This window comes from Merops nubicus, unplaced genomic scaffold, assembly GCF_000691845.1.
Source record: "Merops nubicus isolate BGI_N331 unplaced genomic scaffold, ASM69184v1 scaffold16554, whole genome shotgun sequence".
Taxonomy (NCBI): Eukaryota; Metazoa; Chordata; class Aves; order Coraciiformes; family Meropidae; genus Merops; species Merops nubicus.
In genome coordinates this window covers 1-16,281 of record NW_008603731.1, presented here as the reverse complement: position 1 = coordinate 16,281, position 16,281 = coordinate 1, and the positions used below count along the sequence as shown (strand labels likewise).

The window sequence follows — 16,281 nt, the reverse complement described above, 5'->3', positions numbered from 1 at the left end:
AGCTACATATTTCAAGCTGCTGACTGAATTATCTTTACTGCAAAGAGAACTGTTCCCTAAAAGAGTTTAGACAGCAGAACTCCTAAATCAAGTTAAGAATGTGAAATTCTCTGAATAAGACCTTAGTTAAGCAGAGAAAATTAGTAAGAACAGCTACTGCAGAATATCAGTTCTGTTCAACTACACACATAGACCACTCCTAACTAAATATATATAATATACCTACATAAGGTGGATAAAAGTAAAGTTTAAACCACTTGTAGTCCGCTATGGGTAAACACTGAATTATTCACAAAACAACTACAGGATAGGATAACAAGAGGATAACGACTACAATGAGCAGACATCTCCATCTTTGTATTTGTCTGTTTGTCTCACTATAACTATCTGCAGGACACACGCTTATAAACCCAGCTACAAAGACCAAATAATTATGAAATAATGTGTATGCAAAAACTCCAGACAAAATGCAACAGAAAAATGTCCTGGCTTCCATAGGCATCCTCAATTTTATCAGAAATACATTGTAATAAACATGGCTTATCCTAGTTGTTTTTATCACTGTCTGACCTGAAAGTGTATTCTGCTTAAGGAGTAAGGATCATCCTGCCACTAAAACAAATGGGTGTGCATTCATATAAGGGCTCTTCATTTTTATGTACAGCAAATAACATACAGCATCTGTGAATGGCAAATTTTTATTTTGAATAGAAGTGCAAATTACAAGCAACCTCTACAGATGTTTCTTCAATCCTGGAGAAGAGCTTTTATGTTAACCAAGAACAGCAAATCATCACAGCAAAACAACAGAAGGCCTCCACTGATCTCATACTCAACTGTAGAGAAACAAATTCTCACACTTTCCATGAGTTCTCACAGAGCCTTCAAGACATTGCTTTTTAGATGGTTTTTCGCTGAAGACTTTTCACTGAATAACATACAGGGATAATACCATTTGACCAGATTACATTACTTTAATCTCTAAGATTAATGATATTCTCTAAAAAGAGAAATGTCACAATAAAAAAGCATTGTCTGTGCTTGTATGCCATTTCTCTAACCATTCCTTCCTGCACTGGTACATTTTGTCCTCTGATAATTTCTGTTTCCTTTCTGTCTCTTTTGGAGTTTTCTCTTAGCATTCTAGAAGATGCAACATATTTATGCATGCAGAGCCCAACATCTATATATAAATATTTTCATAGGGAGACTTTTATAGTTGATAATTGAGACATACAAGAAAGATCAGCATAATCCATGAGGAATGCCAGTCTGTGTGCTGCTTCAGCAACCTCCTTTCTCAATTTAATAACAGTGACTTCACTGGATTTCTTTAAGTATGCATCAGCTTCCACTAGCTCTTCAGTGTTCAGAGGCACCTCACTCACTCTCTTTGCAATTAAGTTATATTCACTGCAAATTCTACAACAAAAAGAAAATAGAGACATCACTGGGATCATAAGAGAGATGCAAGATCTTGTTAATGAAGTTTGTCTTTTAACAAGAATATTAAATTGCTTCATAAATTAAGTACTCAGATTGAATACACACAACAGATTGCTGTTTGTAAAGGATGCCATTTAACTCTGTACCATCAGTTACATTGTCCTTCCCATTTTTTTTTTTCTTTTCTCTTTAAACTTGCCAAGTTACTAAATCAGAAGAATTACTTCCCAAGAAAAGGAGCAAGGAAAGGGGAAAAAAAATTAGGGACAAGACAAATGCAGAGCTCCATCATACATTCTTCATGTTGCTTTAGCTGGACACCAGCAGGGGACACAAACCAAATCATAAAAGGTCAGGAAAAGAGGAAAGAACAGTGGCATATTTCCAGTCTAATCTCTGTGTACAGCCTTTACAGACTAAATTAGATATTTATTTACAAGAACTTCTGTTCCTGTAAATTTTAAATGCTCACTTTGGTGTCCTTGCACAGTTTCCTGGTCAGCACCAGAAAACTCAGCAGATGAATAAAGTTCTCATCCACAGATACACAGCATCAGTCCATGCAGACAGCAAGAACCACCCATGCTAACAACATGTACCTCTTATTTAACTCTCTGGTTTCCAACAGGCCAGATTCGATCAATCTGTCTTTAAGATTTTGGGTCCGGCTGCAGAGTTCCTCATTCAGTTGTACAGCATCCAGACAGAACATGGCCAGAGGGACAGTGGCATGCATGGATGCAATTTCTCTTTTCAGTTTTGTTAAGCTGTCAATCTTCTACAAATGGAAAATAATACATCTGTTATTTTTCCTTAAAGTTTATAGATGAAAAATGTTAAACAACAACAAATTAGATCCCATCCAGCAAATGGATAATACATTCCAAAGAGAAGAAGGAACAACTATGTTTTCATCTTTCCAGAGATCAGATCCTATTCACAGATTCCAGGTCTGAAAGCTTTGCACAGTAATAAGCCATATTTAAGGAACATTACAACATGCCTAAAGAAGTATTTAGCAATAGGCTAACTCAGGAGTGAAGAGAGAAAAGTAGACTAAGACCCAGCAAAACCCATAGAAGAAGGCCATAAAGAAACCTCCTTCCACATTTGCACAGGAGCCCTACAATAAGGGGCTATGCAAATTAAGCTGACTCCCCTGGTATTCCCAGGAGTAAAAGAAAGTATTTGAATGGGAGTTTTTCCAGCAAGATATTAGGGAGTCAAGTATGATGTGTTAGGAGCTCTATGAACATGTAGCAGTTGTCAGTTATGAATCACCTCTGTTAAAGCTTCTAAAGAATAAGCTTCTTTCAAGAAATCTGTGACATCTTGCTGAGCACTGTTGTTCAAAAGATTGCTGTACTTCCTGTAGACCTTTAGATACCTTAAACACAGGAGATCATAAAAACAAACATGAGATTCGAACGTGAAGATTCTCTATAATAAAAGCCAAATCAACTCAAACTGAGTCAAATGGATAGTGTTATGAATCTGAGGGATTGGATAGGCAATGGAGTTAACAGCCAAAACTTACTTCTGTGGACCAAGTATGTTGTTCTCAAAAATATTTTCAAGTTTGCTCACATACTCTGAAAACAATAATTCATCTGGTTTGACTGTATGAAGAGTGAGATCATCTCTTTTTAGTTCCGGAAATAGAAGTCTTTCTACCTAAATAGAACCATTGCAAATATTGTAATAATACATAAAATAGAGGAAGTAAAGTATTGTATTACCCACAGACCCACTGCTCCAAACAATATGTATGAATTGGTAAAAACAACACGATGAGAAAAAGCTCCAATTCATAGTTTATACTCAATTACACACACAGGTTGTCTGCGAAAACTGTATGAAAATCAAACCGGGGCTTTAATATAACTTGAAGCTGAAAAAGAACAACTCCTATGCTGTCTTCTATAATCACAAACGTTCACACAGTTCATGACACACAACCCTCATCTTTACCTTCTATTTGTCAGTTTTCTGCCTCATTCATAACTTTTTTATCATAGATTTTATTCATATTGTATTTTGTATGCAGCTATAACTTCTCCAGTACCTTGGGAAGGTCCTCGGAACCATGCAGGATCTCCCTGCAGCAATGATTGATTAAATCCCAGCACTCTTTCAGAGGTGGCTCAAAGACAATCTTGGGCTCTTCCACACTGAGTTTGACTGTTAGTATCTGAGGTAGAAAGAACTGCATTTCTTCATACGGCTCTGTAAAATCATTTCCATCCTTAGGGAAAAGAATGAAAATTGTACATGCCAAAGAAATCAGCTATAACAATTTTTAAAAGATTCAAAGTCCCCCCTATTCTCTTAACTACACAGCACCAATGGGACCTTCTCCCCTGATTTTTGTTCAAAACACTGATGCCCCAATACATAAGATTTTAAAGTTCCAACTCCTAAACAAATCCATAAAACCTTGAATTAGTAAAATGGATTTAAACCTAGTTGCCTTGATTTTCCCTTAAGTAACAGAAGTGCTAATTACCATATAGAACAAAAGCTCTAAGAAAAAATATCCATAATGCCTATCAGAAATAAAATCTAGAATAAAATACACAATCCTAGTTTTTTAATTGACTTGTATCATTAGTAAGAACTTCCAAACCCCAAACTGTCTTTACAGTAAGGGAGTCCTATTCCATGACTAGTAACGTAGATGCTCTAATGACTGAAAAAAAAAACAAACAAAGAAAAAAAAACCCATGCAAAACCAACCAAACAAATCCAAATCAACCTTCAAGATAAAGAAATCAAGGGAAAAAAAAAACACACACAAAAAAAAACCCAGAAACACCATCACCACCCAGATGCAAGGCTTAGCATAAGATTTGACACCATCTGACAGCATATTGCATTAACTGTGATCTGGCTGCAATGCAGTATTTAATCTGTCATATTTACTCTGCTTAAGTATGTTTCATTTTGTCTTATCATGGTAGATCCTGGGTGATTTGATATTTAAAGGACTCATTTCCACTAAGAAGCAACTTTATCATAACCAAAACATTGGTAAAAACTCACAGTGTAATGCTTACTATTAAAATTATGTGCATTATTGCAAACAATAAAGGGCACTCATTTGGTATAGACAGGGACACCACAAACATAAATTACTTCTGCAAAGGGTTACATGCATCACTGTGCACACTTTTGATTTTAAAAGGGACTATTAATGTGCTTTCAGAAAAGCACCTTTAAGTGTTTTCCTCCATTAAGCCAAGGAAAATAAAACTAAAAATTAAAAATTTAATTCACTCAAGTCAGAGAGAAAAACTCCTATAAACTGCTAGTTGTAACCCTAAGCCTGTAAAATTATTCCAGCGAGCAGTTCTTGACCATGAAAAAAACAAACAAACCAAAACCCACTGAGTATGCATAACTCTTTGAAGGATTCAGCCATTTTTATGGGGGCAAGAGCTATCTGGGATATTTTAGCCTTCAAAGAGGATTACATTTTTATGGCTATATGAATTATTATCTCCATGTAACACTGAAAACTATAGATATACTTCACAGTATATACCTTGTGGATCATAAAAAATGCAAGAAGATCTTCTAAAGAGTTAACAACCATCTCACGTAACTGCAATGACATCAGCGTTGCCACTGAATGAAAATAGCTTTCAACTCGCTGAGAGGAATCACAGTCATTTTCAGGAGCAAAATGAAGCCACTTCCTTTTCTGATCATGGAAAATGGATGCACAAGTTGGGATCCACCTACAATGAAATAAATTGGGCATGGAGTTTTTAAAAGCTTGTTACCCAAAGGGTGAGCAAAATTCAAAGGGCCAGCAGAGAACTAGATGTCAATCAAAACTGTACCTACCAGGACTTAGAGGAAAACTGAGTTTATAAGCTAAGTATTCTTGTTGTAATGGGCCCCTACTAATAAATTCATATTAATAGACAAAATACTAGCAACAATATTAAATTATTAGCATTACATGGGAAACGTGTTTGGAAGAGATCTCAGCTGGCAGAACGCAGTCACCTTATATCGTGGGCTATTAGCTCACATAATGTCTTTCTTAAATTGATCAATTTCCATAATTACAAAAGTTAGGGTTTATGCCACCATTTTTATAGATATAGACTCCATTCCTTTCATGGTTAGAAACTTCCTGATTTCCACTCTACATTTATTCATACTCAATTTATTCCCATTTGCTCTTGTACAAGCACTCTTGCAGTTTTAATAGCTTTTCCAGCATCCCTCTTGGCTGTTTTCCCCTCTGTTCTGGCAGCCTTGTGACTGGGAGTAGGGTCATCTCAGTCTACAATATGTTTTAGAAAAGGGAGCTTCATATAAATCAGATCCTAAGATCCCCTATTTATTGACTGTTACTACAACTGGCACTGACTTGTTCTGAAGAATATTGTGAGCTTCCACACAGTGTCTTCGAACGACCTCCTCAAATTCAGTAGGCAGCAGTGGCAGCTCTCCAGAAAGCATTTCTTCAGTGCGAACAAACCTTAGATGACTATACCTATGGAAGTAAAAAAAAAAAAACAGTACATATTTTATGAGATTCTGTTTAAAAAAAAAACAAACAAACTACTAGTAATATAATTTCATTGATGCATATAATTTCATTGCTAAGCTGTCCAGTAAGCACATGCCTAATGATTTTTCTTTTTTGGTACCAGCAAACAGAAGTCTTCAAAAGTTTCATTTTGTACTCATATCTAAAATAGTGTTAATTTTTTGCTAAAATATTAATAATAACTTCTTGTCCTTTTCCTAGCTTCATTACTGTATCCAGGCATTAAGGAATATACAGAATGACACCTACTGCTTCTATTCCATGTTATAAGTAATAAGTACCTACCCTAGCTCCCCGTGGGGAAAAAACAAAGTTCCATCTGCATGACATGAATCACAGTCTGTAACATATCAGAGCTTAAATTCCTGCAAATGTAGCTTAAATGCAAAAACAGTTCTTAAGGATTAGTAACTACCTAACCAGTACTAACCACTTACCTATTACTAACTCAGGATTAGTAACTTCATAAGGAAATATATCTCAGTTTTCAAAAGTCGCCAGAACAACTTCCAACTACAAACATTTGAAAGAGACTCAATTTTAAGAATTAATTTTATTCATTTCAGGAATCAAGATGAGAATTCCAAACCACTATTTACTTGAGCACTGAATCTTAACTTAGGATATCAACTTCAACAAAGAGGATGCTTTTCTGAGCACAGAGTTTTGTATTCTTTGCTGTGGACATGTAAAGCATGTTCATACTTGCATATAGAGTCTGTAGGAAAAAATTCTTACGGACTCAGGAAAAAAAAATGTTTAGAAAACAGAAGACATTTTGCCACCTTCTCTCTACTGGGTCCCCCAGGATCTGTGTACATAAATACAGAAGTCAGCAGATTGATTCTAAGCCACAAAATAAAAACATTCTCAACTTAATTAAGATCCTGTGAACAAGACATCTTACTGAGAAAACCAGAGCTGCTGCAAAGTGGCCATCAAGGGATTCACAGTGAATAGATTCCTTTCATTCCAGCTCTTTACTTCTTCATAAGAGCTGTGCCATGGGACTGGTGCACGGACAACTCTCTGGGGAAAAGGGCGTGGGGTGCTTCCAATAAACAGCCTCTGTCTCTCAGCTGGATCCATCAAGATATAATCAACTAGAACAAATCATATATATCACAATAAGACTGCATGTATGATCAAAACCTACATATGAAAACACAGTACCTCCATAGCTCATGAAGCTGTAACATTCTGCACAACTTAAAACTTACACACTGTCATCTAGTTACTTGCATGTTTTTAGAATGAAATACAGCACAATAATCAAATTACCAATTTGACTATAAATTATTTCAGAAAAAGAAAACAAGAATTGTTCTTGGTTCTGAAAATGGGAGACAGGAGAAACTGCTTTTCATTCTAAGTTTCCAGTTGAAGCAGAATTATGCATTTTGAATGTGATTTGGACTTTAATTAGGAATGGGAAATTGTGTATGTATGGACAAACTCTCCTATGCACTCAGCATGACTGAGCTTGGAAATTACTACACTAAAGTGATGATGTACGGTTTAGTAAGTAGAAACTTGTTGACACTGGAATGTTATGTAGCATCACCACAGATTATATTCTCTCAGATATCTATTGCAGTTCCACTAACCCCAAAGGAACGGGTGCTAAGGACAGAATGCAGACTTGCTTTCAAAGTGTGAGAAATTTCCACACGCCCTGAATTGCTAAGAGATTTTGAGTCTTACCAATGGCTTTCATGAGGCTGATACGATAGTCTGCCTTAATTTCTTCTTTTAAGTTTCCAAGTAGATTCTCCAGGTCTGGGTTAGCAAGAATGTGACTTGGAATACGCTTTAAAATTACATTCATCACTTCCTTATCCTGAGGTGCCAGCATGTCTTCCTGCACTCCATTATAGATGTAGTAACAGTACCGCTAAAAAATGTTTAAAATATTGTATTTATTGTATGACTTTTCTGACAGATAATGAACTACAACTACATATTTCTACATTTTCTATCACTTGAAGCTTTTCTGCAGTTGAAAGGTGCTTGAATATAATGGAATTGGGCTATCTATATTATGGTTCTTTCTAAAGCACTGTGGCCAGCAGTTTTACAACACTTCCACCTGTTTTGATGTAAGCATATATACCAATAGAATAGAGAGCAGCATATTAAATTACTGATCTCTGAAGCACTAGCCAACAGTGTGACACATGACAAATCTGGGAAGATAATTCTAAACAATTCGATACTTCAAAACATTCCTTACAAACCCATTAGAACAGAAATTAGACCGAGATGCCAGAAAGAGAAACAAAAAGGAAAGTTGACAACATTTAACAGCCGTTTGCTATATTGGATATTTACATCTTCTAAACCTTATGTACTGCTTTTTTTTCTCAACGATGTTTAAGCAAACAGTTTACAGACATACATTGCAGATGATTACTGCTGCTACTTTTATCTTAAAAAGACATTATATAAATACCTCTATATCATTTCTTGAAGGTGGCTTTTCTCGCTTACTTATCTCCTTCTCATGTAAGTGCATGACAACAAATTGTTCTTCTGGGGTCAATGGTTGGTTGTCTGTATAATGTATGACATGTAATTCTGGCACATGAGCAGGTGCACACAGGGAAATGGGATTCAAACTGAAAAGAATCATATAAGTTTAGTTCACTAAAGCAGCAGTAATAAATAAATTCATAAAGAAGCAGTAATGGATCCTTAAATCAATATGGACAAATTACAAGCATATAAACTACTTATACTGCAGTGAGGACAAGCATGATCAATCTATAATGTATTTAAATTATTAATTAAAAAAATCAGTAAAATTGTATAACATATCATGTTACTTTAGCAGAAAGAACAGAGTCATGTAAACCTTAAAACTGCACAGTATCACTCAGACAGGCTTAATCTGATAACCAGTTCTATCAGAGCCAGACCTACTAGCACTATTATCTAGGTTGCCTAGATCTCCACCTATTTCAGGTGATTATCTTACCAAAATCTGAACAACCCCAGACAAAAGTTCAAACCAGCTCATTTACATAAATGTTCTACTACAAACGTCTTCTTCCTTATTATATGCTGTTTTCTATAGGACATCTGTCCACACTGCTCAGGATGAACAATATTTGATTTACTTGATTTACTTCACATTATCGAGTCCTTTATTCAAGAGAATTTAAATATACTTTCTGTCTTTTTATGGTACTTATAACCATGTTATCTTAACAAGGAGTATGGAAGTTACTGTCATAGCACTTCCTGAGGGGACTATTTCCTTGCTTTACATATGAAGTACACAAGCACGAAGAAGATAAAAAGAACTATTCTCTACAGCAGAGCATTCAGTTTGATATGAGTCCAGAAGCATTACAGAGCATTTAAATACAGCCAAACTGAGACTTCATTTCTACCATCTGCATGTCTGTTAACTAAACTCTGGGTTCTCAAATCACTAATCATGAAAGACCTTTTCTTTAGCATGCCTAACACTGAAATTTATCCTGCCACAAAGAAGCAGTTAAAGGTGTTCACTTAGCAAACCATGGAATTTCAATCTTGATGCACACATATTTTTCTGTAGAGAATTAATATTTCACACCTGGATCCTTAATACAGCATCCAAGTAAAAACAAATACTAAATCACAATTCAGATATCTAGACTGATTGTAATAATCTGTATCTTTTTAACAATTACAGTACATTACCTATCAGAATTCCACTGAATTCCATCTTTCTGTGTAAGTTTGAGCTTTTTCCTAGAAGGATCAAATTCTTTTGAAGCTTTAAGCATCAGTTAAGAAAAATCACATACAGGAGTAATACATTGCAACTTCCTAATTTTAATATAAAAGCACTTCTATGAGATATATAATTCCACCAAATATACTGCACATGAAAAGTCTGAGAAGTACAAACTATTAGCATGTGCTTTTCAGAGTACAAATAAACAGGTCTTTTCACAAAATTAATATATCATGATTTTTCACCAAGAAGAGTACTATGACCTGCTTCCCACATCCCACATACTGAAGAAATACATGGAGTAGAAGAATCAGGTGTATGATAAAGAAACTGTTAAAGAGACCAAATAAACAGAACTAAACCTTTCTTAAATAGCTTACAAGGCGACTAAGCAGATATTAAAGCTATTATGTCTCATCTATCCCAAGTAAACAAAACAATTTCCAACGCTTCAGGGAAGAAAAGCAACAATACAGGATGAGTATATTCACAGACAGATGGACAGTATGCAGAAAGTTATGGTTTATGAATGTCTTCCCCTTGATACAGGGGACATTTACTTCCAGCAATAACAAGAGTTAACTTGCAGTTTGTTCATTTTCTCTCTGCAAATAATTCCCTCCAAATCATTGCATGTGATTATTTGGAGGGATGAACCTAACTAATTAATCAGAAATGGGGCTTACCTTTATTAAACATATGTAAGCTGTTGGAAATTGGTCAATACTGACCCTGAGGTGATAAGCTTGCAAGTGTTTATAAGGGTAAGTGATTTTTACAGAGATGATGCTTTAACAGATAAGCAATTAAGATATAAAAATGTAAAGAACAAGCAAGGCTAAATACGTATAAACACATCCAAACATGGATACGTGGTGAGGCTGTCCTCTGCACCGCTGAACCCCGGGATGTCCCTGTCATTGAAGAAGACTTTAATTTGTGCACATTTTTCAATTTTAAATCCTGTGCAGTAAGAGTATAGTTATTAGCTATGGAGTCACTTGGGTTTCGGTAGTAATTCTGCTCTTTGAATGGAGCTGCCAAAGTCCATGATGCTTGTTGCATCAAAGGAGGATAACAGCTGCTCTTCAGGACAAGCTGAAATTGGAAAAAAAAAAAAAGCACTAGTTTTACACAGCACAGTAATTTATGGAGTCTTCTTAGAGTTTGAACAGGGTTAAACATCACCTAGTGTAAAGAGCAAATACTTAAGTCTGACTCAAGAGTCATCTGACCACCAATCTATTTTTGGAACCTGATGTTCCACACATATATAAGAGTAATTTTACACAATGCTTCAGTAGAAGTACTCATGCTTTTTTTGCATAATCAAGGGTTTTTTTATAAGTAAGAAAAGGCATTAGTACATTAACTAGTACTCTGCACTCCCCCACATCTCCATCTTACTTCTCTTCTCCTTACATTCACTTAAATTTAGAAAATTCTTACTCCTCAAGCTTTTGTTAATGACTTGTCTACTTTTAATGCTCAGTCCTTATAATAGATGGACAATAATATGTTAACAAACTCAGCTCTCATCTTTCTCTCTCTCCCACATGAACACAGGATTTTTAATAGATTTCTTGTCTGTTCATTCCATGTTTTCTCAAGTGACTTGGTATCTATTGATTGGCTTGTCATTAGTCTTGGTGTCTAAATTTAATAACTCACAGGCACAAGGGACATGGGACTGAGAAATATGTTTATTATCAAGACATTTTCAGAAAGAAAAAGTACATAAGCTAGAATCATGAATGTATTTCATACCATAGTTCCTAAAGCTCTTAGTCTAATTCAATATTTAGCTTGTTTCTGTATTACATCTTGGGGGGGGTGTTGTGGATTTGGGTTTGTTTTGGTTTTTTTTTTCATTGGACGAACATAACCGTGTCCCTGTTACTCACTTCTTCCTCTTTACAATGCGTTATTACCATCATCAGTTTTAGATAATCCTTTTAAAAAGCTTCTAAACATATTCATGACATCCCATTTTTGGTTCCCTTATTTCTCTTGCCTTTCCCTTAGGGACTCCAGTTAAGCTTGTCCTCTCAGCATTTTATGATCTCTAAGAGGACAGCATAAGACATCTTCTTTTCATTTAACCTATAGATGCAGGTGTGAATTCTTTTTTAGTCTATCACTGACAAACTGTATTGTTGTCCACACTAAAACTAATCTGAAATACAGACTAAGGCGAGACTATTACATCTGCCTTGCATTTCTCTTCTGACTGACAGGGCTAAACTTACCAGCTAAGAAAAAAGCATTGACATTACTGCTGCAACCATACTCCTTAAATTAGCTTTTGAAAGCTCAAAGAATCTTTTTGGTTCAACTTCTTCCACTGCACACCATTATTTTAAAGTATATGCTTCACTTAAAATTTTCTATTAAAAAAAAAAATCAAAAATAACCCATTTTCCATAAAAAACTACTTTCATTTCTTCACGAACAATGTATTTCTAAAGAAAAATCTCTTAGATGAACTGAAATGCTGGCACAAAGAAGCAAAATGAGCAACTGTGAGGCATTTGTGGTGAGGAAAGCCAGTTTGCTCTTCCTCCTCCCCTTAAATGTCATCATATGTAATTTTCATTCGTGTCACACAGCAGAGTCTGTAGCTGTGCTGCTGTTCAAGGTATCCATTCTGATAAATGCTCCAGCTGTCAAGATCTCAGCTGGTTTTGGAACAGCAGTCCAACTCAGGTGTTTTTGTCCTCTGCCATAAAGTATTGGGGGGATTGGAAATCACAATTTGTTTGGAAGAAACATATTTTTACTATTTGCTTTCTCCCCCAGAAACTTAAATTTTGGATTAAATATTTTAAACTGTCAAGGTTTAATACCCAAATCATCATAGAAGTTACAACACTCTTCTAAATTAGAGCAGCTCTAATTAAGTACCTGACAATCTGCTTAGCACTTTAATTTAGTAAGTTAAATAGTTTTACCTATCTTTACTTCATCTGCCTAAGGTCTGGTAATACATGATGTCTAAATCGTGCTAGCACATGTAATTTAACATATACCCTGCCAAGAAAGCACATACCTGATACACTTCTGAAGGTGCAGCTGAAGCAGGTAGGGGCGGTAACTCCGGGAACTGCTTTGGATGACCCATATTATACACAGAATCATTTTCTTGCTACAGAGAAATGAAAAACAACTTCAAAGACATTTATGAAATACAGTTTCAAAGAAGATTAATTCAGAAAGAACAGAGACCTTCAGTTTTCATTGAAAATTGCGTATGGCAGCTTTTCTAATTTGAAGGAAATAGACATTCTGTGGAGTGTGTTCCTCAGCAAAACAGGTTTTCAGATCGCCCTGCTCTTTGTAGTGACTTGATAAAACTGATAAATATCAGATTAAAAACTAAACCACAACATTTTTATATCACTGAAAGCATTCATGTTGTTTTAAATTTCCTTAGGTATACTAAAAACTCCACATCATGTGGAGTTTGTAATGGTATAAACATTGGATATTAAAGTATTAAAGCCTACCAGACTGCCAAATTGACAGTAAAACAGTCCAATTATGTGAACTGGGGAGAAAAAAAAAAAAAACTCATGTATATAATGAGCCAGTTCCAGAAGAAGCTATGCTGCCAGGATGCCAACTATCACAGACACTGCAGAGAGAACTTACCCTCAGGAGCTTCGGGCTCTCTGTTGGCTTCATATTTCCCTTTTGTTTGTTTGGTCGGGTTTTGTTTTTTGCTTAGTTGTTTTTGGTCTTCCCTCTCAATATGAGCATCCTTGTCCTGACATGCACTGGAAAAGAATTAGAGACACAGTTCAGGTACTACACAAGGTGTCAAAACAATCAGCTGCCTATCCTAGCTGCCAGGCAGAAGAAAAATCCCAGCTTTCCCCATCTTTGCTTACAACACTAAGCTTTCTTCCCCTCCAAACCACTATTTTTCTTCACTCTTCAAGCTCACTTTTCACCTTAGTATTTCTCTCTCCAGATGTCTTTCAAGCCAAATTTTTTCCCAGGGACTCTGAGCCCCCAGTTGTGGTTTACAGCAGATACAGCCACATATTAATTGCCATGAGAAGTAAGCATACTTCAAAGGGAATGGGAAAAGAGAAAGCCAGAGATGCCCAGCATGACTTACACATCAGAGTGCAAGCAGGGTAAGAGCAGGGGCTACCTGCAGGTATCCTTGTTACCAGTCCCTCTGCCTTCCCCAGCCTGGTGAACTTCAGACTCTCCACCTTCTAGTCCTCAGCTTTGTTGCCTCAGTTACAATATAGCTGCTGCTTGGAGACAGGAACTCACTCCTCCCTCTCTTCCCCAAGCAAAAAGAAAACAGCCCCTTTCAGTGCAGTGTTGCGGCAAGCTGTGGTCAGGGAGATTCAGTTGTGGAACCAATTAACAACTGGACAGGTTCATTTTACCTCTGAAAGCTACTAAAAATGTAGTCTTAAGACATGAGTTATTCTGACATTTGTATTAAGATTGAAAACACTGCACACAGCAAGGGAGCTCCCAGACCAGTAAAGGCTATATAAACATAAATTTTCTTAGGAAGAACTAGAACAAAAAATAATACTACAGATTCAAGATCTTGAACCGAAACATCTTTACCACTTTTCCACCACTGTGAATCAAACTCCCTGAAGATCTGAAGAGAGCAGGTGGGATCCTTGCACTCCCCATTCCTCTAAGTCTGCTTGTATGCATTTACCTCCCACTCACAGTTATCACTATGTCCTGAAAGATTCCTCCAACAGATTTCTTCACAAACAGGAATTAGTACCATCAACATGAGAGCTAGTGCAGCCTCCTTACACTGACCCTCAAGAAAGGCCTTGTACGTATTCTGCCAACACAGCGGGGCTTCCATTTTAAATTAAACTTTCCCAACGTCTTTGGATGCTCTTTTTCATCCTATTTCCTGTAAGGGCTGATATCCCTGAGATAAGAGCACAGTTTTCATTATATCTTGACCTAATACCAGCTACAAGCGGCACATTGTTCCTGCCTGGCCACCCGTGAAAGTTCCTCCCATGAACTAAGCTGCTCTTTCAACAGAGGCCAGCAGCGTGGGGTACAGAACCAGCGCTGCGATGCTGGCGCCGGCAACTGCTCGGCCACCGTGTGCCGTAACTCTCCAAATATTTCAGTGCTCTTTGCAAAAGGAGGATTTTATTGCTAATTCGAGCTGACACTGGCATGAAGACAAGCTCAATTAAGCAATAGCTATAGTAACTACTGTTCCTCTGCACACACCAACTTGGGTGCTTATATATGCATGCCCTGTGAAATTAAATAAATTACTGTGCTACTTTGGAAACATAAAAATCAGTTACTTTATATAGAAGAGATTAAATGTTATTTTTTTACAGAAGAAATAATCATGCGTAGCAGGAATATAATTTACAAAGATGTTCAACACTTATCTCCAAAACTACAGCTACGGCATGTTTCAAAAACAGACAGAAATTTAAAATCTCCAACATACTTCTAAGCATTGTGAGGCCATTAAACTTTATAGTCCCACTATCACAGGATTATGTCACACTATGATTCTACCAGTTAGTTTTTCTCTATGCTCACTTTAAAAAAATTATACAAAATGATCAATTTGAAATTATCAATTGAAATTTAATTTTATGTACATGTCTACTAGGAATATCAATATACTATGCACTTTAATAATATGAGATACAGACACTAACAGTTCAAGCAAAAGAAACTTGGTCTTATCATCATCTTCTCGCATATTTCTTGTACTGGGCTTTTAGAGCCCATGGTCCAAATTTGTATTAACATGCAAATTCTTCTACTTCGTCTGTCTGCACAATCCTTGTATATGCAGACCTCATTGAAATCAGCACCTCAAAGACACAGAGCTCTGACTTGATAGGTTAAAAACCTCATACTTTATAAAAACTCTGTTTGTATCATAAAACCAGCATGCTCCAAATTAAATACACTATTTATTTTGTTGCCTTTAAAAATAATCCTTAAATCATTAATGTTCAATATTGCAATACTCTCATGGGCGACACAAATAAAAAAAAGTCCTGCAAGTAGTCATGAGAAACATGAATATTTTAGTAATTTCTGACTGTAGCTTATAGCACAGAAAAATCTACATAGAAAAAGTTGGGAATGCACTGAAGCTTCATGCTTGTATATAACCCCACCACAACTGCTCTGGAAAGTGGCCGAGCCAAACCATCACACAATACACCTCACCAAGCATCGTTTCTGAGATGAGCAGGCCCACACAAGTGCTGGGATGCTGCAGTATGCACTGGTCTGCTGAAAACCCAGCTGGATTTTTAAAGCGATTATTTCTCGTGTGGAGCATCTCCCCAAACAGGTTTGCTGCTTGGTCGCCCAAACACTCGTGGAGGCAGCAGGACAGGGTGGAAACGTGTGGGAACATGTTAACCAGAGATGGGGGAAGGCGCTTAATGCCATACAAGTGTTTCACAGCTGCTGTTCCACACCGGCACACGGCGTGACTGTTTAGCAGCCACAATTCACCGAAAGCAGCCTCCGCCGCCTCCACACACCAGGC

The 16,281-nt window shown here is 36.5% G+C and overlaps 1 protein-coding gene across 1 annotated transcript in view; it reads right to left on the bottom strand.

Moving 5' to 3' along the window:
* DNAH3 (dynein, axonemal, heavy chain 3) overlaps nt 1-12,873 on the bottom strand; it is a 56,592-nt gene extending 43,719 nt beyond the window's left edge. The window contains 12 exon segments of the mRNA XM_008938773.1: nt 1,238-1,422; nt 2,046-2,224; nt 2,728-2,833; nt 2,984-3,120; nt 3,512-3,691; nt 4,991-5,186; nt 5,831-5,956; nt 6,921-7,116; nt 7,718-7,907; nt 8,466-8,659; nt 10,613-10,838; nt 12,790-12,873. Coding sequence (XP_008937021.1) covers nt 1,238-1,422; nt 2,046-2,224; nt 2,728-2,833; nt 2,984-3,120; nt 3,512-3,691; nt 4,991-5,186; nt 5,831-5,956; nt 6,921-7,116; nt 7,718-7,907; nt 8,466-8,659; nt 10,613-10,838; nt 12,790-12,861 — 1,987 coding nt within the window. The 5' untranslated portion in view covers nt 12,862-12,873.
* Nucleotides 12,874-16,281: the final 3,408 nt, after the last annotated feature.